Source organism: Ceratotherium simum, chromosome 11 (genome assembly GCF_057802395.1).
Source record: "Ceratotherium simum simum isolate JZ-2026a chromosome 11, ASM5780239v1, whole genome shotgun sequence".
Taxonomy (NCBI): domain Eukaryota; kingdom Metazoa; phylum Chordata; class Mammalia; order Perissodactyla; family Rhinocerotidae; genus Ceratotherium; species Ceratotherium simum.
This window is the reverse complement of record NC_141910.1, coordinates 48,101,763-48,126,783: the sequence shown is the minus strand read 5'-3', so window position 1 is coordinate 48,126,783 and position 25,021 is coordinate 48,101,763. Positions and strand designations below refer to the sequence as shown.

Genomic DNA, 25,021 nt, shown 5'->3' with positions numbered 1-25,021 from the left:
TATTTGATAGGTTCATCATTTTTAGAGTAGACTGACAGCCATAGATAAATAATTTCTGTGTCTGGCTCAGAAGAACAAATTCAGAGGGAGACAGACAGGAGTGTTGTTCTTATCTACCCTTTGTGTCTGGTGTTGAATTTAAGGTACTAGAATAAAGGGTGAAGTTTATCAGTCCTGAATGTTGATTTAAGAGAGTCACATTTGTTCATGTGTGTGTCAGTAGATTCATACAGAATAAATGAGCAAATAAAGATAGTGGTCAAATAACATCTTAAAAATCAAAATGAGTTGTTCCTTCATCATTTTTCTTACTTGTTTTAAGAGTCCTGACTGGATGTCATGATCATATATCTGGTAATTACTCGGAAAATTCTATCTCTGGTTTTTCTTTTTTCCATGGGGTATTGGGCTTGAAAACCAGAATTTTCCATTTTAATTGTAAAAACTCTGTACAGTTTTATGTTAATGGTGAAAACAGAGATTGTGTTCTTGTCCTCAAATGAAGTTTAAGCTTTCCTCATCTAGACCATATTGATTACACTTATAAATATAAGACAAGTAAGATTCACTGTCTGTCTTCTGCCTGGTTATTGATCAGCTTGCTAGTAGCTGGAAGTTCTAATCATAAATCACTCATGAAGATTGTGAATAAGCTGTAACTTTATCCACATGTATAGCCTTTCTCCTCCAGTAGTAGTGGAAGCTTCATATTTAAAAAGGGAATTAATGGAATAATTTTGTTGTAGTTGCTTACTTTTTTTTTTAAGGAGAACAAGATAATTGAGCAATTAGTTAAGTTTTGTAGGAAGAGTTCAGAAGAGAGCTGCCAGATATAGACCCGGACTATTGTCAGACCCCTGGCCAACAGAAGTGGCACAAATGTATGTTAGAAGCAAAGGCGGAGGGCTTTGGTAAAGAGTGTGAGAGAGTGTTCCTTTTAGACCTAAGAAATGGGAAGCTTTAAGAGACTTGAAATCATCAACTAATGTTGGAAGTATTCCAGTATATTAAAAATGATGGAAATAGTACAAAATAAGGTTTTTAAAGGTATTCTGGATATAATGTTAGAAGTTTTAAGACAATTTGAGGTGAGGCTGTGACTAAGGTTGCAGAACTGTTAAGTCTTGCTGCTATCTACATAGTGGAAAAAGCATTGGAAGCCGTCTAAAATATCATGGAATGCTAGCTGAAAACTATCACTTCAAGCATTATTACTTATTTTGGTGTCATTTAGAATAAAAAGAAACACAAGAAGCTGTACTGGGAAAAATATTCTTAAATAGTCCACACTTTAAGCCAGAGAGAAGTTAACTTTGAGTCTTCTGGCCTTCTGTCAGGGAGGCTGGAGAGTTGGCTCCACTGAGGTTCATTCAAATCATTGACGTTTATTGGGCACCTGCTTGGGGCGTTCCAGATGCAGGGAAGCAGGAGCACCTGGGACTACAGGGAGCAGTCAAAGGAGTTCTCACTGGAGAGGAGGACATCGAGTGGTGGTGGGGCCCAACAACTGAACAAGGAAGAGTGGGAAGAGGAATTCTGCCAGAATCTAGCCATGTGCCTGGGCATGGACTTGAGAGAGAGAGAGCGTTATATTCTAGGAATCACAAGTAGATCAGTTTTGTGGTCTAAAATGCCCAAAGCAGGACATGGTGAAGATGAGACTGGCACCACCTGGTAATTAATGCACTATTGCCACGAGTGGAGCCTTTAATTCTCACCACAAACCCGATGATGCCATTACTCAAATGACCACTTGGGATTATTACCTTAATTCTGTTGAGAAAACAGGTTTTTTTTTTTTCTCTTTTAGGTAATAGCCGTAGAAAATCACGTAGGGAAATGAGCTAATTGATTGAGTACACATGTCAGAAAGTACATTCTGGACATGGTATGTAGAGAACATATTGGAGAGAGGTAAGAAAGGAGGCAGAGAGACTATCGAGAAGGCTTTGCCATAATCTATGCAAGATATAATAGCCTGAACTTGGACAAAGGCATCAGGGAATGGAGAGGAAGAAATAAACGAGAGAGACATTGAAGAAAGACAATCAATAGAACTTGGTCACAATTGATATTTGGGTTATGGGACAGAGAAGAAACTAGGCCCCAATGTTTGTGCCTCATAAGCAGTATTCTTTAAAACTTAATAGATTATAGGACCATAAAAGTTTAGCACTGAGAAGGAAATTTATGTATCAGTTAGATCCATTGTTTTACCAATTAGAAAATCAAGCTGCAGAGAGCTGAACTGAATTGCTGAAGATCCTTTAGCTGTGTGATGCAGACCTAGGACTCAAACTCAGGTCTCTTGGCTCCCAATCTAGGGATCTTCTGACACACTAGCCTTTAAACTTGTGCAGTAAAAATCTCTGTAGGAAAGGTGATTTTATTACATCCAGGAAGTATTTATCAATATCGTTGTTGTTGTTGCTATTATTATTATCCTCATTATTATTATAGGCTGGATCTCTTTCCTGATAAAAGTAATGGACTAGAAAATGTGAATCATGTGGTAAAGTGCTTAAATCACGTGGTAAAGTTGCTTAAATACATCAGTTCCATGAGTAGAATTAATAGAAATTTAGAAGTGAACTAGTGAAAATGATTTGCTCCAAATGGCTTATGAAAATATGTATTTGAAAGGTGCTAGGTTTCAAACTCTGATGGTATTGAACCTATTAGTAGGTATAAAAGATATAAAATGCTCGCTTCTTTTCCCCATTAGCTTTTCCAAGTTACCAGTTTAGTTGTGGAAATTACCTCTTCCAGAACAACACAACTCTAAAAGTGGATACACATCTCTCTTGGAGTAATGCATGGGCTTTTTCTTACTGTTTGGATCAGATCTGTTATAAATTATACAACTTCATGTTGAAATCAATTTGGTAAATTGTTTAGTTTGTAAGGATTACAGAGACATGATTGTCGTTTGTGAAAATATTTCATTTTATATGAGTAAAAAAATCATTTTATGGTGCATTTGAATTCTGAATTAGAACATCCTTATATAGTTTCCTTAACTTCAGTGTCTGACTGGCCGTAAAAGGAAAGGAGAAAGAGAAACAGGAGGAATACTAGGGAAAAGTTTCTGAAATTCTTCTTTGTATACCCAAGTAGTTTGCCTGATGATATTTGGTTTATTTAGGAAAGGTGCCAGAGGGATTTGGAAATTTTTCTAGTCTTGATTAATGATAGTAGTTTTAATTTACTTTTCTTCCATGTCTCTGATTCTTATCCTGTACAAAATCTAGACCTCTGATGGTTTTATTGGGTAACCGAGTATTCGAGTATACACTAGGATGTTTCAAAAAAGTCAGCTTAGTCTAAGTCTGAGCTACATCTCAAGAGAGTTAATTAGAAACATACCCATGGTCCAATACTGAGTATTAGAAGGAATTATCTTCAGGAACTCAGTTTTGATACATATTGTCTTGATTTAATGGAATGTTCCAGATTCAGGAAGTATATGTGGAGCCCTGAGCAATGAATAGGCATATTTTAATAATCTGAACTTGATATATTGAGTTAAGTTAAATGGAAGGGGACATCTTGGCTCATCTTATGAGTTAGTAATGAATCACATGGCTTTGAATAGCTTTAGCATTAGACTCTGGAAAGTTCTGCTGCGTGATTTTAAGCAGTCTATAGTAGAAGCTCTCTAAAACTACTGTCCAAATTAACCAACTCCCTCCACTTCCTATTTAAAATACACTGACTGATACCCACGGCATGCTGAATATTCCTAGCTGATAGTTCATTATACCTCCCAGGTCTGAGTTGAATGTCTACGAAGGGTCAGTTCTTTTGTTTCTGACCAGAAATTACATCATTTAATTAAATATTATGTAAATTGATAAAAAATGAGTGTTAAAAAAGTTTTTATGAAAATTAAGTTGAATGATCTGGAAAGACAATAAAAGCAAATGATGAATATAGTATCGACTGTCAATTTAGGGTCAGGTAAGACAACATTAAGAAATTGGGAAGCAAACTATAAAAACCTAGAATTTGGCATTCAGCTGGCTTTATAATCAAAAAGTTTTGTAAAAAGCTCCATTTGCTCATTTATTTGTTAAAAAAAAATCTATTAGGTACCTACCATGTGACTAGCAGTTTGCTAAGCTCTAGGGATGGGCTGCTGAAAGAGGCAAGGTCCCAAAGACAAGGTTTCTTCCCTTCAGGAGCTCATGACCTTTTAGAGAAGTCAGACATGCACCCAGTCAGTTATAGCTCAATGCTATCTGTGCTGGGCTGGCTGTGTACATGCATTCTTTGCGCTAAGTATGCGGCAGGGCGTGGGAGCTATCACTATTCTCTGGCGTCATCAGGAAAGGCCTTAGTGATGAGGTAAAGCTGAGGCAGAGGCTTGGGTTGAGGTAGTAGGGTTGTGGTGGTGAGTTGGGAAGAAGAGAGATAAGAACCTCTAAAGAACCACGTGTGTGTGAGGGAAAGTGGAGTGCTCAGAGCAGACCAAGGGTTGGGTATGACTGGAACTGAAGAGAACAGGACAACAACAGCGGGAAACCAGGCTGGACAGGTTGCAAGAACTAGATCAAGAGCCCTTCTGCTGTGACTGGGTTTACATGTCTTCCACTGGTGATAGAGAATCTCTGAAATAGATAAGCAGAAAATTGATATGTTCAGCTTTTAGCCCAAATGAGTCTGTGTCTCAGAAGGAATGACCCAGTAGAAACTACTTGGGAACCTCTTTATTACCATCCGAGTTATGATGATATCCATAAATCAACTTCTAGTTCCTATTAGACATTCTCATCCCTCTCTGCACATAAATACAGAAATAAAGATGGGATGCTGTGTAAGAAATCTGGGTTAAAAAATTTTTTTGATCTAACACGTTGTAAAATTGAAACTTGTGATGCAGTCTTACAAAGTTTTAATATTTAGTATTTGTAAAAAAGCTTTTCTTTTACTTCCAACTTCAGTTCCTTCAACTAAGACCTGTAAGTCTAAAAGGTAAAGAAGTGAAAAATCAATTCTTACTAACTGAAGTAGAAACTGGTATCTAATCATGACAACAATTGCCAGGTGGTTATTCAGCCCATTTTGATTGTGAGTTTAGGTAGTCTCTTCTGTACCTATGTCTCTATCCTTCGACCTCATCAGGTTTGGGATAGTTTACCCACGAGTCTAGAGAGGCCTCTAAACTGATTTTCCCTGGGCATTTTTGTGTCCCATGGAGGTTTAAAGGCCACAATCTGCCTGGGCTCTTTAGTATGAAAGAAGGCATCAGGAGCCTATATTCCTCCCTAAGGGGGTTTTCCAGTTCAGATTTCTAGAAAGATCTGAGGCTGAACTCAAATGTCTGTCCTTTCAGCAGCTACACAGGATATTCCATATCCTTTGGAATGGATACTTTCCTAATCGTAGTGATTTTGACTCCTTGCACTGCATCCCAGCATCACCTACCTTTATGCTCATCAGTGACAGCTTACCACTCAGGAGGAGAAGGCTGAAAGGGATCCCTGCCCTTTAAAAGAAGTAAAAGACCAGAGTAGAGAAATAGGCCTCGCCTGTGTGGAGTAATTAAGTAGGAGCCCTGGGAAAGGAATGAGCCATGGCGGGTGGGAAGAAAAGGAAGCTGTCGATGGGCCATGCAGATTTTTGTTTATAGAAGTGGTTCCCAAACATTGTCTACCCAGAATTTATCCCTTTTGGCATCCGACTGAATTTTACAGACCCCATTTCATTTTATTACCCAGTGTGTTTCTTCTTTCCTGTCTCACAGGGAATGTTTCTCTGCTTTTGTCTTAGTCCTGGGCCTCCACATTTTTTATCCTGCATTCTTCCCCTCTTCTCCCATCCCTGACTCTACCCTAAACTACCCTTTTTTTTCTTTTTTCCATCACATATCTTCCCCCTTTTGAAACCCTCTATTCAAAATAACGGCTTATCTTAAAAAAATGGGAAACGAAGTTTTAACTAATATTTAAGATATTTAGATTGCAATTTGAAACAAAATTAGTTATAGTTATCTATATTTATATACTGAGTAAAAAGTCCAGATGGAATGAGTTAAATACTTAAGCAAGAAAGAGAAGAAAATAATCTAAAAATGAGCGTGAAATAGGTTATTTATCAGCTAGTTGGAGGGATAGCAGCTTTTTAAAGAATGGAACAGTAGAACATATTATAGAGAAAAGAACTTATAAACTTAATTATATAAAAATAACAAAATAAATGTGTATATCCAAAACAAACTAAACTAAAATTAACAGGAAATATATTTACAAAGATATTTTCATCAGTATGACAAATGAGAGCTTAAAATCTATTATCCATAAAAACCATTATGAAAGTAATGAAAAAATTTAGACTCTAAGAGATAGGTAAAATATATGATTAAAAAGATGTTCAAACAAAAGGGAAAAAAAATGGTAAGGAAATGTTAAAAATCTTTAAAGACATGGAAAATCAACATTGTGATAGTGTAATCTGATTGCAGGTAAAATGTTACAGCTCAGAAGTTATTTTGAGACTATTAAACTAGTAGAAATATTTAAAAATAAAATCCAGTTTTGACAAGAGGTGAATTTGATATATAAATATACTGTAAGATATTAATAATATACTCTATTTGGAAGATTTATCTATTGACGTACTTAGCAATTTAATATCTCCTCCCTAGATTCTGAGAACAGTGGTGAATGAAATGATGTACGGCATGGTGCACAGCCTGACTAGTTGTGATATGTGCCCCTTCCTTGCTAATATGGTGGTTTGGTTTCATCTTTTGTATGTTCCCATTGTACCCTAGTCTTGAAGTTGGTGATGATGGCTAACATTTCCTGAGTGCTTACCATGTATTGAGTTCTGAGTGCTTTGAATATATTACCTCTTTTGAGACATACAACCATATGAGCTGGGTACAATTTTTATCCTCATGTTACAGGTGAAGAAATGGGGCAGAGAAATGTTACATAACTCACCCAAGGTCATAGCACTAATAAATGATAAAACTGGGATTCAAACCGCCTGGAGGTGTGGTTCCAGGCCCTTGCTCTTAATGACTATGCTCTTCTGTGCTCCTCATAAGGAGACAGTTACATTGGTTTAATTGGCTCATACATTTTTCTTGTTCACTATATCACCTAGCACATTGCCTGGTACTTGCTAAGCAATCAATAAATATTAGTTGAATGCATGAGAAAATAATTACTAAGAAGAATAAAACTATATACTTATGGATATTCCTTGCAGCTTTATCTGGAATAATTAAAAAGAAATGCAGACAATCTAAAAAAAAAAAAAACACCAATAGAGGAATGGCTATGTAACAGTCAACTTAATGGAATATTATGTAGCTACTAAAAATGTTAATAAGGCTCTGTAGCAATACATAACATGGAACAGTAGGATGGCTATGTAGTAACAAAAAAGTACAATGAACTGTAGTGATCATAACTGTAACCTGGATGTCCCTCTAGGCTTTACCAGCTTGTGAGTAGAGATAATATAATGATAAACCCAAATTATGCTAGCCCCAAACCATTGCTTGCTTGCACAGAGCCTTCGTCCCCTACTTCCCCTGCAAGTGTGTCTGAGGATCCCCAAGGATGCTCCCCTCCCCACCCGGTGCTGGTGAGCTGCAGTCACCACATAGCTTCTGCCCAGGTCTTCCTAGCCAGACCCTCCGAGGGCCACTGCAGATGGAGCCCCAGGAGAGAGCCCTAGCTCTCCCCCTGTGAAAGCCTTCTCTCTAGAATACTCAGCTCTGTGCCCTGCCTAATGTCTCTTCATGCTCCCTGGAAGGGCCAGAGAGGTGCTTGGTAGCCTGCAGAACTTAGAGAACAGCCCTTTCTCCAGCCCTGTCCTGCTCTTGGGCCCCAAAGCAAGACTTCAGTTGTGCCCAGAGTCTCACAAAGACGGTGAGATGACAGAAGGTAAGTGCTGAGAGGACAGGGATTTTTGTTAGTTTGTTTATTGATGTTTGCCAAGTGCTTAGAACAGTGCTTGGCCATGGTAGACATACAATAAACCTTCACTGAATGAGCGGACACCACTTTTTGAGCTTCTAGCCTCCACTTCTCACCTCACTGGAACTCAAAGGGACAGGTGCCAGACCAGCAAGTGTGCAATTGAACTTTCTGCAGTGATGGAAATACTCTGTATCTATGCTCTCCAACAAATGCTGTTCATTACCTTTTTCATTTCATTGTTCTTGACTCAACATCTCCTCTTCCTCTGATGTCTGTGCCCCAGAAAACTCCTGCGTCCTTCTGTTAAAAAATAAGAAGCCCTGCCGTGTTTCAACTCACATGTTTAGATCCCTGGAGAAGTTCATGAGTCTACCTGATCTGCAACTAGCCAACCCTTGATCTCATTCAGGGCTCTGTTAGCACACCCCATGACCAATCATAAAAAATGTGTACCTGTGGGAGAAGAATAAAAAAGTGCTTGGGATGAGACTGGTGAGATCTAGAGGACACCTCTTGGTCCTTCCATCATAAGAGCTGTGTGGGAAAGAACACTGGCCCAGGACTTAGGGAACCTGGGTTCTTGTCCCATTTCTGTCACTACATGGCCATGATGTCCTAAACACACGCAATCTCTGTAGCTCCCTCTTTATCTGTAGAATACGGTGGTTGAATTAGATTATTTAGTAGATCCTTTTTAGCACCTCTGTGGAAACCTTAGCACTTTATGGAACATAGTTTGAAAACTGCTCTGGTATATGCTAAAGTTAAACTGCATCAGAAAAAAATGAGGAATGTGAAAAGAGGTGTAGATAACATGCTGCATTTTTTTCCATCTGGAATCTTTTGGGAATTAATGTCAGTTTTTTGTTGAGTTCTTATCTGTAAAATGCTGTGCTATGAAATATGGCAGAAAAATGAAAACACCGTGGCCTCTTTACTACTGTAGTCAAAATCCAGTAGGACAAAGAGGAACAAAAAATATAATACAAGGCAGATTGATAAACGACAAATTTTTAGATTCCCATCAAATTTGCAAATGCCACTAGGATTCTTCCTCTTCAGCGTCCTCTTTTCTTTGGAGCAAAGTTTCTTTTTTAGAGGCCATATTTGGGCCGGACTTGAAAGGGCTGCAAACATTTGGACTGGCTATGATGTCAGAAGGTTTTAGGGCAGTTTTGTGCTCTCCAGTTAGATATGCATGTCAAGGTTTTGACTTTGCAAATATTTTAAACTTCTAAATTTAGATTCATTTCAAGTACTTCCCTGAGGCTCTGGAATAAATAACAAGCAGATATTAATGAACTTAGTGGGAGTAGGAACTTGGCTTATAGAGACACCACAGGAGACAGTTTGCAAATTATAGTGCTGAAAAAAAAGTTTTTAAGCTTATTTTTAATATTATTGTATATAGCTTAAGTGGTATTACTTGGTTTTTGAGAACGCATTTTGCAGTGATGTTAAAGAAAATGCCAGGCTACAATAACTAAAATGCATTGTGTCCCTGCAGATGGTTGCAGTGATACCACTGTACAAGGTAGGGTCTCTAGAGGTGAAGTATGTCATCATTTTTATGAAACCTATTTCACTGTCTATGAGTGTGCACCATATTGTTTCCTCAGCTAGGCATGTTCATATAATTCCTCCAAATGAAGTCAGCTTTTTATTTTTATAAACCTATGAGCATTTTATTAACTGCTTTGTCAATACATATGAAACTTACATTTGAATCAGTGTCTGATTATACATTAAAAATCAAAATAAAGCACAACACTTACCAGATTAACCCCAGTGCCTTCTACACAAGTGCAAGTAGCTGGATACACATTTTTCCCTATTTTAAAATTTAACTCCTGCCAATCACATTAAATGAGATGAGGAAATCTGAATTTCACTGTATTTACTAACTTGGTTAGACTTCTGAGAACCAGAATTTCAGGGATAGAAAAGAACCTGTAGATTGTATCATTGGGCCACCTCCTTTTGCAGATGGGGTCCCTAATCCACAAAGTGAAATGATTTGCCCCAGTTTTCAAAGGTTGTTACTAGAGGATAACTCCAACCTAAGGTATCTGGTATTCTTGTGTTTACTCTGCAGCCTGCAAATGTTACTGTTTTTCCTAAGGATAAAGGAGCCCTGGGCTGTAGGAAATACTGAGGTAGCAACACCAGCAGCTTCTATGGATGCAGGGTATGAAGTGGAATTTTGTGATGTACTCAATATGTGGAGCTCCTTAGGTTATGCGAAGTATAAAACTAGATCAAATTAGATAGCCCACAGCTATGGTGAGGTTGATGATAAATGAACAGAAAGCCATAAACAATGTTGAGATGATGAATGGCCTCGTCCCAAATTGGAAGCTCTGGTGTGTGTGGTAGGGCTTCGTATCTCCTGAATTATAAACAGGTCCTGGTATGGGAGCATTTGCTAATGTGCACCAGCATTAAAAACTAGTGACATTCTTGAAATTTTTGTTTGTATTAAGGTTGACGTTTTGCATTTGTTGTTATCTGCATTTCCTTGAGTGTTTTGATAGGTGGGGACGGGATGAAGACGGTCTTCTCAGTTGCCAAAGCAAGTAAAACAGAGATTCTATCTGGCAGGGAAAGAGTGGTGGGGGCATTTTTAGCTCTTTTAATAATAAGGCATTTCCTTTTGCCCCAGAATTTCTTTGGACTCTGTATTTCCCTTGAACATGTATTATTGAGAACACCAATCTCTTCTCTCACACATTAAAGAAAAAATCCTCTTACCGATGGAATGGTTTAATGAATTTTAAAGTAAACCTTTTGGAATTTAACTTGAATCTGGCTAGTTACTCAGAAATCTAAAATGAGGTCCAGGAACTCATAGCAAATTTACAGTGCACGTTTCATGTGTATACAATAGAGGATCCTACTGATCCTTGTGCTTTCTTTCTCCCTGGTTCTGACTCCTGGGATTCGTATATGTCCTGGTTCTAAGTTTTAACTTTTTATTTATATTTTTTCTGTTTCACTGTATGTACTTTTATAGGCTGTCCTATATCCTTGTGGAAAGAAACGGAAATCTGGCCCTTGTCTGTCTCTCAAACCCAGCTTTGCTCGCTTTCTCCTTGCCTTTGCTCTCCTGCCACATCAGCCTCCTTTCTGGGCCTTTATAAGCTGTGTCTCACCTCAAGATCTCAGCTCCTGTTATTTCTTCTTCTGCAAACACCCTCTTGCCAACTTTTCACATCACTGAATTCTTCTCCTTTTAGGTTTAGCTTAAATGTCACCTTCTTGAACAGGTTTTTCCGGACCCCTGTATCTCAAATGTTTTCTTGGTGGGGGCCGTGAGTCAATGTAAGTTAGCAGACGGATAATCAAGAATTGGCTATAGACAAATTTAGAGCACAGCAGTTGTAAATCTCTACATTCCATTAAAAAAAAAATCTCCAACCTCGATTTTAGTAAATGCCTACTATTCTCTACTTCCTTCCTTGGCTCATGTGTAGGACTGGGCCTCCTCAGGTCCTCTGTTCTAGCTTCAGAAGAATGTGACCTCCATCTTGGCTTTCAGCTCCAGGCTTTTTGTTTTTTGGTGACACATACTGAGGTAAAATGCAAACATACAGGTTTTTTTTTTTTTTTTTTTAAAGAGTGGGATAAGTTCTTAAAGTGAGCAATGGTTTGCAGCGTTTAATTGTTATCTAACATATTTTTTATCCGAAAGCTTTAAACAGCTACAGTATTAACCTGTTAACCCACTTTCTGGCTGAATAGAGTTTAAGGGTACCCTTTAAAGGAGGACAGTGTGTGGGTATTCTGGGAAATCAGAATTGGCCGCCTCAAAATATGTCTCTTTACCTTGATTATTTTCTCTGAAGGACATTTGACCTTCCCCAAAACTGCCTAAAAGGGATAGACTGGGAGGGTCCTTGCTAAGCCCGTTCTTAGCAAAGTTCTATTTAAGGGAAATCTCCATTTGTAAAGGTATCTCCGTCTCTGTACCAGGAAGAAGGGCGGATGACCTTATCTCTAGAAACTCTTATCAGTGCGGAAGGTGAGGGCTTAATTCTGCATATTCTTGTTTACTGTGCTTTCTGGTAATCTCTCATAGCTGACTCCCCCACTCTCAACATCCTCCTTTGTCCACCTGAATATGCTATTTAAGGTGAAAACCTCTCCATTTGTCCAGAAACTCAGTTTCCCTGGTTTCTCCCATGTACACGTTATAAAGCTTTGTTTGATTTCTTCCTGCTATTCGGTCTCATGTCAGTTTAATTTGTAGCCCAGCCAGAGAGGACCCAGAGTGGGTAGAGAATAGTCTTCCTCTCCGTCAGTATGTTTAGGGGAAGAAATAAAGTGATAACTTTTACTTTCAAAAAATATTACAGCTTTTTTTCACACTCCAAGGGATATCAACAAAAATGCTGAATGCCTTTAAGGGAACATTATTCTTCTAATCAGAGACAAGTGGGAAGATTTAAGTAGCTATTCAGATCAAAATCATATGCATGTATTTTGTGAGATGACAGATGTAGGTTTTCCTTCAGATGGAGGTCTCTTCCCTGTTTGGCCTTAGCCACAATGACTTGAACCGGTCTGTCTGCTGGCACAGAAAGCAAGGGGGTGGGTGGAGGGGCCCAGAAGTTGCTGCAGGAAAGTCGAGTACATTCTTAAGTGCCTTTTGGAGACAAGCAGTTGAAGTATTTTTATAGTTAGTTAAGATAATGGGAAAGAAAGAGATAGAGTATACCTTTTTATAGTACAAATCTTTAGAAAATTCAGTTTGTCCATATTTGTATACAAGTCATAAAAATCTATTAATTTAAACTAAGTTTCAATTTGTGGCATAGAATGTGAATATTATTCTGTCAGCCCAATTTCTTGAGTACTGTATGTTGTTTGACAGACCAAAGTAAATGGTGGACTGCACCAAGACACTTGACATACTCAAAACCTCCAAAACTCAAAAACTTGTTTTTCCAGCATGGATCTTTTTGGTCATTTTGACCTTTTAGAGTCCTACCATGAGATATTTTGAGTGGTTGTCAAGAAATTACACTTTCTGGAATAACAGGCTGAAGGCTCATATACCTCTTGTTATTTGCAGTGGGTCCCAAGTGACCATATGATGCAATCTAGTGAATTATAGTGATGGCCAGCAAAATGTCAAGCTGACAAGGTCATGGAATGTCTCAGCCAGCATTCTACGTTACACCTTTTAGTTATATGTTCTAAAATATATGTGCCATAGCTAGACTTACAGCCAGCATACCACAAGCTTCTCCAGTCAGCCTTAAAGATAACTTACTCTTTTTCCTCTTCGTGTGTTGAGGAAGTTTTATAGAACACTGGCAGCACAGACTATATATCTCTAGGTGATGTTTTGAGAGTGGCATGAACTTTTGAAAGAGAAAGAAATCATTCATAGTTAAATCCTTAAGTTTGCAGGTTGATTTTAAATTTGTTTTCTTTGATGTAAAAGACTATTTAGCTTTAAAAAGATCACCGGCCACAAAGGATTCAAGGTGTATTTATTGAGCTGAGGCAAAGAACTTTATACTGTAATTTAGATTTTAGAAAATGCTGGAACAGGAGAATAGTTTATTTCTCATTCATATATGGTTATAGATAGTGGCCTTTTAATGCTTGGAATAAGTCAAGTGGAAACCTTTTCCTTTATGACCAGAGAGACACAAGGTTATTGGAGTTCTGGTCTGGGATTATTGCTATATCCACTTAGATTACTGCAGTCCTTGAAACATTTGTGTTTCAGGTAGATTTAAACAAAACTAATTAGGGGCCAGCCCAGTGGTGCAGTGGTTAAGTGCGCATTCTCTGTTTCAGTGACCCGGGGTTTGCAGGTTTGGATCCTGGGTGTGCACCGACGCACCACTTGTCAAGCCATGCTGTGGCGGCGTCTCGTATAAAGTAGAGGAAGATGGGCATGAATGTTAGCCCAGGGCCAATCTTCCTCAGCAAAAAAGAGGAGGATTGGCATCAGATGTTAGCTTAGGGCTGATCTTCCTCAAAAAACAAACTAACAAACAAACAAACTAATTAAAGTCATGTTAGATTTCAAAATGTTCTATTGATACTAGAAACATCTAGTAAAAGTCACTTGGTTAATGTTTCTTTGTAAAAAAGATAGTTACATATATGAAGTTATTTTAGTATAGATTATAGGTAGTCCTTTTTGTATGGTAGTATAGGACCGTAAAAATGGCCATTTAAGCTGAAAATGTGCAAAACGATCTTAATAATCAATGGAAAAATTACCAATTCCATGACCTTTAAAAATTTTTTGTCAAAACATTAAAACTTTTACTGTAGTTTATAAATTTATAGGGAAATGAAACACAATAGTAAAGTTAATATTTATTTAGTGCCCTGTAATTTAAAAATGTCAGAAACAGTGAGAAAATGTTTTATTTCTTTGAGTAGAATTTGTCAAGAGTAGTTTGAGCGTGTTTGCTTTCTTCTCATTGTGTAATTTATGATATGGATTATCTTTTCTCTGTCTTAGTAAATTGTCATGCTCCTTTCCAAGTTTGGATTGGCTTCCAACATCTTACCCTTTGTGCTTTCAAAGTTGTGAAATATCTGAGAGTTTATTTATTTATTTATTTATTTGTGAGGAAGGTCAGCCCTGAGCTAACATCCACGCTAATCCTCCTCTTTTTGCTGAGGAAGACCGGCTCTGCGCTAACATCCATTGCCAATCCTCCTCCTTTTTTTCCCCAAAGCCCCAGTAGATAGTTGTATGTCATAGTTGTACATCCTTCTAGTTGCTGTATGTGGGACGTGGCCTCAGCATGGCTGGAGAAGCAGTGCGTCAGTGCACGCCCGGGATCCGAACCTGGGCCTCCAGTAGCGGAGCGCGCGCACTTAACCGCTAAGCCATGGGGCCGGCCCCTGAGAGTTTCTTTAATGTTACTTCTTTGGGACATCTTTTTATCACAACCACTTTCCAGTTTCACTTCCAGTGTTACCACTTTTCATTTCTTTGCTGCACTCTCTTTTTTGTTTTGGCCCTTTCGATTATGCACTTCTGTACAATGTCCTGTGAGTTTATCACTACAAGACAAGGAGGCAGAACAACTACCTGCTTTGCTGTCTGTGCATGAGCTAATTAACTGATATGCAGGAATCAATTGCCAATGGACTTGGAAGGAAGTGTTGTGATTGGTTACCGATCATGATACACACTGTTGTTCACCTAGTGATTTGTGGACCAAAGAGCTAGCAGTGAAGTTTGTACTTAATGCAATTACTTACAGTTAATACACTGAAGTTTGAGCCATGCTGTTGTGGGGGACTGGTGGTAACTGTGGTAACTGAAATTCATGCATATTGGAACCATGCATAGTGAGGAGTGCCTGAATTCCAGTTGTAAATTCGTTGCAGTACATTTAAATCTTGGCCTGGCTCCCCTTCCCTTTCTCTTTCCCATTGTACATCGAGCCCATCATTGTAGCCAAGCTGTGATTTAGAAATTCAGTTCAGAATTCAACTGGGAGTTAGGAAGTCTTTGACTCAACCTTGGAGTCAGCTTCTCTTATGCAGTACCTCAGAGTAGATCGGGCACTGGAGAAAGCATATTTCAGTCCCTGTCCATCATGGGCAGTTTTGACTTGATCTGCCACATAGTCAGACCCTGGGCACAGTTTCTAGGTGGTCACCTTGGTCATTTTTTCCAGCTCTCTCCTTCCTCCTCCAGTGTCCCCTCTTCATCGGCCTGCTGTTTATTTCCTGTGTCTCATCTGCGTGTTGTACTGATTCTCCCTCTATCATTATATTACTTCAAGTTTCTTTCAGTTCTTGTTGCCATCCTAATCTGTGTGTTTTTCAACTTGTAATTCAATTATTTTAATAGTCTCCTAACTGACTCCTCCACCTTAGTCACTCCCTATTCCAACTAATCCCACATGTCATCATCACTCTTTCAGCCTTGTTTAATTCTCTCCTTGGAGCCTCCAAAATAACTTACTAATGACAGAATAAAATCCAAACTCTCCCCTTCTTTACATACACTGTCCTCTTAGGGTGCAATCCTTTCTGTTTTTCTGAATCTTGCCTAGTTTCAAAGACTTATCCCAAATGATCTCTCCTATAAAGTCTATTTTGACTTCCCAAAAATGACTTTTCTCTTCTCTGAAGTTCCACAGGATTTATGTTTTATATTGTTTAGTTGTCACTTATTTGCTGACTTGTATTTTTAGTTATCATGTATTATCTAATCTCCCCAGTTAGTTCTTACATTCTTGAAGGGCTGGCACGAATCTCCTGTGGTACCTAGAATGGTATTTGACAAAGTGGTAGGCATAAATATGCTCGTTCTTTTATCCAGTATTTTTTTGAGCTGCAGCATTCCTCCTAGAACCTGAGCTACATGCTAGGGGTAAAACAACAAGATAAAGTCCCTGATCTCACAGAGCCCCAGTTGAGTGAGGCGTACAGGAAAGTCATCAGGCAGTTATAATGCAGTAAGCTAAGTGGCATAATGAGCAGCAAACAAGAGTCCCTGGAAGCACAGAGGAGAGGCACCAAATGTAGATGAGGGGCAATTGAGAATGGTTCTGGAAGAAGTGAGGTTTAAACAGTCTAAAAGAGAAATAGGAGGCTAGATGAGGGGGACTGAGTGGAAAGAGTGTTCCAGGCCAAGGACATAGAGTGGATAAAGCTCAAGAGGGGTGAGAGGGCCCTGCACACTGAGGAACTGAATAAAGGTGAGTGTAGCTGAATTGTAGGGAATGAGGTGAGATTGATAAGTGATGAGGTTTAGGAGGGAACAGGGGCCCTGTGATGGGACAGAAGTGGACATATTTGATGAATGTTTAGAGGGGAGGACTTCCAGGACTGACGTTTGGATGGGTAGAGCAGCACTCAGGTTTCTGTTAAGGACCACTCAATGATGACAGATTTTAGGGGGAAGATGTTGAGATCAATTTTGGACATTTTTAGTTTGAGATGCCTGTTGAATATCTACATGGAGATATACAGGAGTAGACAGTTTGTCGCACAGCGGAAAGCTTTGGCTAGGAAATACAAATTTGGGTGACGTCAGCATATGACGGTGAAATTATAGAGGAAGAGTGTGTAGAGCTAGTAAAGAAGATTTTAAGACCAAATCTTAAAGCAGCTCAGTATTTAAAGGACAAGTAAAGAGTGGAGTCTGCAAAGGATATTAAGATAGAATGAGCAAAGAGGAAGGAGCAAAGCAGAGAGTGAGATGTCATGGAAATCAAGGGAAGACTGAAATCTGTCCATTGGATTTTGCAACATAGAGACCGTTAGTGACCTTAGTAAGAGTAGTTTCTATGTAGAATGTGGGTGGGGAGAAGGAAAACAACCTGGCCCAAGCTGCTTTGCAGTGAGTTGAGAAGTGAACAGACAATTCTTTTAAAAAGTTTGGCCATGGGGGAGATGATTTAAAGAGGGTAGAAGCTGGAAGGAAATGGAGTTGAGGGGCTTTTATTTTTTAAGCTGGTGGAAATCTGATCACATTCAAAGGCTGATAGGAAGAATTCATTTGTGATAAAGAGGTTGACCATAAGCTGAATTTAGCCAGAAGTTAAAACTCCTCTTAAAATTCTTCACCTATGTCCTTTTATCTTTCGGTATTCTAAATAAACTAAATTTTTAAACTACTAATCACTCTGCTACTTGTAGGTTTCACCGTGGTCTTGTTATCCCAAGGAGATTGCAAATTCCTGTAAAGCAGGATTCAAACTGTTCTACTCCTTCATTCTGGGTAGCACTTAGTTCAGTATCTTACACAGAGAAAGTTTCCAACAGATATTATTATTAGCACTCTCATTTGTTTCTTCTTTGAGGAAATATTAATGTCCACTCTGTGCAGGCATTGTTCTACGTGCTGAGGGTATAAAGGTCACTAAGCCAGACATAACCCTTTTTCCCAAGGAGTTTCTAATCTAGGGAGACAGTTAATAAACTAGTAATTAAATAGGAAAAACAAGTAATTACAGAAAGTAAGAGACGCTTAAAAGGACAGTGTGAGAGATAATAATCTTGAGTGGCTACTTTATATATGTTCTTTTCAATGAGTTCTTCTTTCCATTGTTGGAGGAGAACAACCACAAACAATTGGAGAGTTCAGTGATTTAAGATGGAAAGCAAAAGGTAGTGAATAATAGACTTTTTGTCATAGTATAGTTACTCCTTTGTTTACCATTTCTAAAGTTAGTGGGAATATGATGGCTGTAATGGGCTGTGTGTTTTGGGAGTTTCATTGGTTGATTGTCATTTAGCATTTGAGAAACTAATCAACTCTCTACATTTTATCTCTTCCCTTTCAGTAATTTGCCATCTTCCGTGTATGAACGGCGGCCAGTGCAGTTCAAGGGACAAATGCCAGTGCCCTCCAAATTTCACAGGGAAGCTTTGTCAGATCCCGGTCCATGGTGCCAGTGTGCCTAAACTTTATCAGCATTCCCAGCAGTCAGGCAAGGCCTTGGGAACGCATGTAGTCCACTCGACACATACCTTGCCTCTGACCATGACTAGCCAGCAAGGAGTCAAAGGTAAGCTCATTATTTTGATTTTGCTTATTTATCAGACCTCTGTTAACCTGCCAAACCCATACAGAAGCAAATATATGCAGATGGTCAGGGCTGGTATTAGAACAGGAAGGAGTGTATGATCTGTAGCCTGAGATGGCAGTTGAGACAGAATATAGGCCCAGGTATGTGGCTACAGTGCAGTCTAGGCCATAGAGATTCGGTATCTAGGAAATAAGAGAATAAAAAGGAGCCCATCCTTCTCTGGTGGCTCTTAGCACCAAGAGCTAATAACCATGCATGGCACTGTTCTGGCACAGCCTGGGAAATAGAAGGATGAACAAGACGGTGTTCTGGCCCTTACAGTATTAATAAACGAGTGGATCACATAGTACTTGCTGATGAAAACCAAGTCTATTTTGTAGTTGAGGAGTACTTGGTTTTAGTTGCTCTAAATGATCATTTAACCTCCCTGGACTTCAATTTATTCATCTGTAGAGGAAGGTAAACTAGGTCACTTGGAACTCAGAAATTCTATGACGAATTCATTCTTTTAAACCTGGCATCTCTTATATGTGCACAATTTTTAAAAAGGGGGCAGAGAAGTGTTACTGGCTCTTATTCTTTGAAACCTGAATCTTAGGATCAGAAGATGAAATATTGTTTGAAAGCTGCAGAAATTAAATCTTGTTAGAGATATAAAATATCACACTTTGGTATTTTGTGTGTGTATTTCATAAGAAGCACAAAAGTGTGTACACACGGGGCCAGCCCCATGACCTAGTGCTTAAGTTTGGCACGCTGCACTTCGGTGGCCCAGGTTTGGTTCCCAGGTGTGGACCTACACCACTCGTCAGCAGCCGTGCTGTGGTGGCGACCCACATACAAAAAAAAAAAAGAGGAAGATTGACACAGATGTTAGCTCAGGACGAATCTTCCTCAAGCAAAAAGAGGAAGATTGGCAACAGATGTTAGCCCAGGGTGAATCTTCCTTAGCAAAAAAAAAAAAAAAAAAAAAAAAGGTATGTACACGCTATGTTTAAGGATAAGAGAATTATGCTTTGTGAAATTGTATTCCTCTTTTGATGTAGAAAGGTGAATCCTACAATTTCTATGGTAGAAACTTTGTGAGACATTCGAAAGTAGTCCAACTCTTGAGTCTTTATTACTATCATTTGATAAAATGTACCCACCTGTGACCACAGGCAGCATGAATTTCATAGTTTTATGACTTTCCTGAAAAAAATATTTTTGTCTCATGAATGTGTTACTATGAGAGGTTTTAATTTCTCTTCATAATTGCAGTTTTATTCTTTAAACCTTAATTTATATATTTTAATTTTTATTTTGAGTGTACTCTTTTGTTAAGAATTTGGCTGTACAGCAAAAATATATATACACTATATTTGCATTATTTACCCTATGTATAGTATACATGCATATAAGTATATATATGTGCGTGTAAAATTTACTTTCATGCTGAGTCCCATGTTAATTATTCATGACTAACAAGTTTTTCTCCCAATCTGTTTTAGTGAACTTTCCTCCCAACATAGTCAATATCCACGTGAAGCATCCTCCTGAGGCTTCAGTCCAGATACATCAGGTTTCAAGAATTGATGGCCCAACAGGCCAGAAGGTAAAAGAAGCTCAACCAAGCCAAACCCAAGTCTCATACCAAGGGCTTCCTGTCCAGAAGACCCAGACAGTACATTCCACATACTCCCATCAGCAAGTCATTCCTCATGTCTATCCTGTGGCTGCTAAGACGCAGCTTGGCCGTTGCTTCCAGGAAACCATTGGGTCACAGGTAAGCAGCGTTGCCCAGCCCAGTTTAGTAATGTGTTCTAGATAAAGGTCTCATTTTAATAGGAAAGCCAGACTTGGTAAAATGATTTTTTATAGAATGAGTTGGCAAACTGACCCAAGGGCCTGTTTTTGTAAATAAAGATTTGTTGTAACACAGCCACAGCCATTGATTTACGTATTGTCTATGCCTGCTTTCATGCTGTTGATGGTAGAATTGCCTAGTTTCAATGAGATCATATAATACATAAAGCCTAAAATATAGTCTGCAAAGCCCTTTACAGAAAAAGTTTGCTGACTCTCGGTCTATAGATAATTTTAAGTAGTGAACTTCCAAAAGTGCTGCTGAAAGTCCATGATTGCATGTTTATCTTTTTTCCAGTTAAGCTTGTTTGTGTATAAAACATGTATCAGACATGAGCCATGGTACATGAGACATTCTGCAAAGATGTTTGAAAATATTTATGCCTTTGTGCAGTAGTTTGCAGGTTAGTAGGTACAGTCGAATATTGAACCCATCACGCTATAGTTTTTCATCTTTCATTTTCTTATAAAAATTCATCAATAGAATGGCAATGCGTGAGTTATTCGCAGTGCATTTTAAATGTCATTGGATTTACGTGTAGCTTTAGGCCTATATTTATGTTGTAAAGTGGGAGAAAGGCTGAGTTTTTTTTAAAACTTCCCATTGAAAGTGCATAGTGAAGGCAACAAAAATATTGGTTCCTCTACCCTAACCATTTGGTGCTATGTGCTTTGAGATTACATGATAGTGATGTAGCTTTGTCCTGTGGTTCTCCTCCTGTCACTTGATTAAAGAGTAGATGAGGTGTACTTATAATTCCTGAATATTCCAAAAATATTGGTGTGTGAATTATTTGTGGGTAATAGAATCAATTGTTATTGCTTTAGAGAGTTAGAAAACACTTTTAAAGGCAAAATTGATGTAGACCCTAATGGAAAGAGCACCCATGTGGAGTTATAAGATCTTGGCTAGAGCCATGGACCCAGCACTTGGTGGCAGGGAACCAGCTTCCTTATCTGTAAAGTGGAGACAAGAATATGGGGCTTTGTTAAGATTAGACAAGGTAACGTGAGCACTGCTTTGCAAACATTAAACTGTGTGAGTATTAGCTTAGAAGATATTTATTTATCACAATAGTGTCAAACTTAAAAATAATCAGAGGAGGTGACTGCTTATGTCATGTAACTTCAGTAATACATGAAAGGCTTAATCACCAAACACGACCTTTATCTGCCTGTGGGTGCCTGAAATGCTTACTGAAGGGGGACCTTTTCATTCCAGAGTTGAATACCCGGTTTAAGCAAATGCTTTTTGGAGAAGGAACATCATTAATTTAAACTTAGCTTAGAAGTAAAGACTAGATTCTTGTGCTAAGGGCGGGTTTTGCTAGGGGCAGTGGGGCTGAAGTAAACTTCATGCACTTCACAGTTTTGCCTCGGACCAGCCTTGGAGAAGGAGGATGAATTTGGTGCCATTTGCATTGCTTACTCATTCCAGCTTAGGCTGGTCATGAGAAGGGAAAAAGCAGATCCTTTTAAAACTGTGCCCAATATCTTTCACCTTAGTTTCCAAGTTGGAACACAGATGATAAAAAGCAAGAAAATAGGGTATTAACAAACTTGTTATTCTTGTATAATAATAGGCAGTTGATTGCTAACTTGAAAGGATATAAATAATTTACTTATTTATTTATTTAAATTTTTGTTTATTTTTAATTTTTTTTTTTGGTGAGGAAGATTAGCCCTGAGCTAACATCTGTTGCCAATCTTCCTCTTTTTGCTTGGGGAAGATTGTCCCTGAGCTATTATCTATGCCAGTCTTCCTCTACTGTGAATGTGGGACAGTGCCACAGCATGGCTTAATGAGCAGTGTATATGTCCACGCCTGGGATCTGAACCTGCAAACTCCGGGCCACTGACGCGGATCGCGCGAACCTAACCACTATGCCACTAGGCCGGCCCCTAAATAATTTACTTTTAATCCTAAACTGCACTATACAATCAAAATGAATTGGATAATTGATAGAGTTACCAAATAATTCACTCTCAATGGAATACTTTTTGCCTTATCTAGATACTTCTCTGGCTTTTGATCTGAATGATCCAGACAGTGATCTCAATTCTTAGTTTACTTTGCATGTGTAGTTACTAATACACAGCTTCAAAGTAAGGCCTGTTTTCGAAAAACATTTGCAGCATGTATTTGTCTTCCTGTTGGCAAGAAATGTTGCTGGATGCCTATGACTGCCCAATTAATTCGTGCATTAAGGATGATCCAGGCATTTATAAAAATACATCACTGGCAAATAGTCGATAGTATATAAGATGTCTCCTACAAAGATGTTTGAGAACATTTTTGTGTCCTTGCTGTGGTTGGTTTGCACACATAGCCGCAGAAGGGGAGGTATAGGTAGATTTTAAGTGAATGGCCAAAACAGCTACATAAACACTCACTAGTGCTTTGCTCAGTGGGAACACTCATTAGCTGCAGATTTCAACTATTGAGACTATTAATGCCATAGAGTTATCAATAAGCACTTATGTTTGTGTGTTGCCGTGAGAGATCATATACAAAACAAATTTAACAGAAATAGCTCTTGTTTCTGTGGCACATTCTAATAATTAGGCAGTAAACTTGGGGTTGAGAATCCAACATGAACTGTGATCAATGTATTTAAATTCAGTGAAGCTTCATGGAGTAGAATTTCAGGAACTGCTTGGATGGTGGAGGAATATGGATGGTTAAGGGTTAGGAAACCAAGCTTACAGAGAAAAGGGGGAGTAGAAAGGACTGTGCAAGAAATGGGTGAGGAAGAAGTATCAGAAGAGACCAGAGATATGAAATGGTTTGGGAATCCTGGCAGATGTTTGCACAAATATGAAGTCTCTTAAACCTGAGGCATAGTGCAAAAAAATAACTTGATGTCAAGGTAAAAATAACATGAAACTCCCTTGATCAAGTGATCAAACTCAGAATTGTTAAAAGTGGGACAGGCGACATTATGTGCCTTCTGGTGTGACACAGTATGAAGTTTACATATTATCCTAATTGCCAAAAATGTTTAACCTGAATCTAATCAAGCCTTTACACCTAACCTCTAGCTTATGGGAAATACTGAGGGTAAAGCTAAAAATATCACACACACACCCCTCCCCCCTCTCCCATCAGACAGATTCATAATTAGAATCTTGTTGCCTGGTATCTCCAAAAAAAATCATATCATGAAAAAAAAAAAGTAGAATGACTTTTCTGGAAAGAGACTAATGAGACAATAAGAAATGTAGTGTATGAACCTTAAATCCTAGTTTTAAAAAAACACAAAACCCAGCTCTAAAAGATATTTGGGCAACAATTGGGAAAATTTAAATACGGACTGGGTATTAGATGATATTTTGGAATTATTAATTTTTTTATATGTGATAATGGTATTGGGATTTGTAGGACAGTGTCCTTATTCTTGAGAGATGAGTGCTGAAAGTTTTGGGGGTGAAATACCATGATGTCTGTAATTTCAAATGCATTTTATACACAAATATTGCAAAACTGTAACAACTGTTGACTGAGAGGTGGATGTGCATGTGATTATTATATTATTCTTTGAAGATCTCAGCATATTTGAAATGAGAAAAAGAAGAGGGAAAATGTTAAAATTTCCTAGACTTACAAATAGAATAATTTTAAGCTGAACTTAAAAGCTGTAACTTTAATACATTTAATAAATTTTTAGAAAATTATTTTCAAAGTTTCACTTTTGAATGAATGGGATAGGTGGAGGTAGGGGATGGTAGACATGAGGAGGGTAGGCAGAAGTTGGCCTTGGTCCAACTGTGAAATGAGCAGGGTCCAATCTAAGAAGTGAAGCTGAAAATAAAGATGAATGTAGGGGCTTTTGTAAAGAATCAAGCATCAGGATTTGGTTATGGGCTGTTGTGAAGAAAAATATGGTGATGAGTTGGAATATTCTGAACTTCCTTGATTCAGAAATCAGATAAATTCTCACTACGATTGATGAGCTGACCCTTGCGGGGGCGGTGGGGAGAGGATTGTGAGGTGAAGATGAGCAGCTATGTCTTTGTTTTAAGCAACCCCGTCCTTAATTGACACCAAGAATGGTGTATTCTTGGATATTAATCAGGGAATCCAATGCTGTGTTAGAGATGGAGTGAGAGAGGATTATGGAGAAAATTCAATGGTCAGTGAATAGATCTAGTGATGACAGTTAAATTCATGAAAATAGAGGACATTTCTTTGGCTTGTATTATAAAGAGAAAAGAGCAGGAATAATGGAATTGGAAATATCTGTGATTTTTCCCTTGACAGAGAGTGCCAAGATATAGGGGGAAAGTCATTCCTATTGTAGAGAGTGATGTTTCATCTTTCAGAGTCCTAAAAATAATTTCTTGTTCTTAAGATCATATAAAGTATTGACTTTTATGTGAATCGGGCTGGGTACAGGCATCATTAAGTTCACTTTAAAATAATAGAAATTAATCTGATAGAGCATTTGGGATGACTAAGAGGAATGGGTTTCTTGAATATGAATCAAGTTGAAGTACTTGATAAGTCATAATTTTGGCAGAGATAGGTATCTGTGCTACCTGGAGTAAATAGGGGTATTCCATCTATATTTGAAAACGTTTCTGCGAGTTTGCTCACTGTGTAGATCGAGTTAGAATTACATCTCCACTGGTTACAATTACCAGCTACTTTCAGGATGCTCTCATGTTTTCACATGCTTAAGACTTGAAAATTTCCGTGCTAGTTTTCAT

General features: G+C 38.4%; 1 protein-coding gene across 18 annotated transcripts in view; it reads left to right on the top strand.

The window, feature by feature from the left end:
• The window catches only part of LTBP1 (latent transforming growth factor beta binding protein 1), a 384,533-nt gene that overhangs the window by 178,778 nt on the left and 180,734 nt on the right, over positions 1–25,021 (top strand). For all 18 annotated transcript variants that reach the window (XM_087436922.1, XM_087436919.1, XM_087436921.1 and 15 more), the window contains 2 exons: positions 18,221–18,445; positions 19,957–20,231. In XM_087436922.1, coding sequence (XP_087293048.1) covers positions 18,221–18,445; positions 19,957–20,231 — 500 coding nt within the window. The remainder of the gene's footprint in view (positions 1–18,220; positions 18,446–19,956; positions 20,232–25,021) is intronic.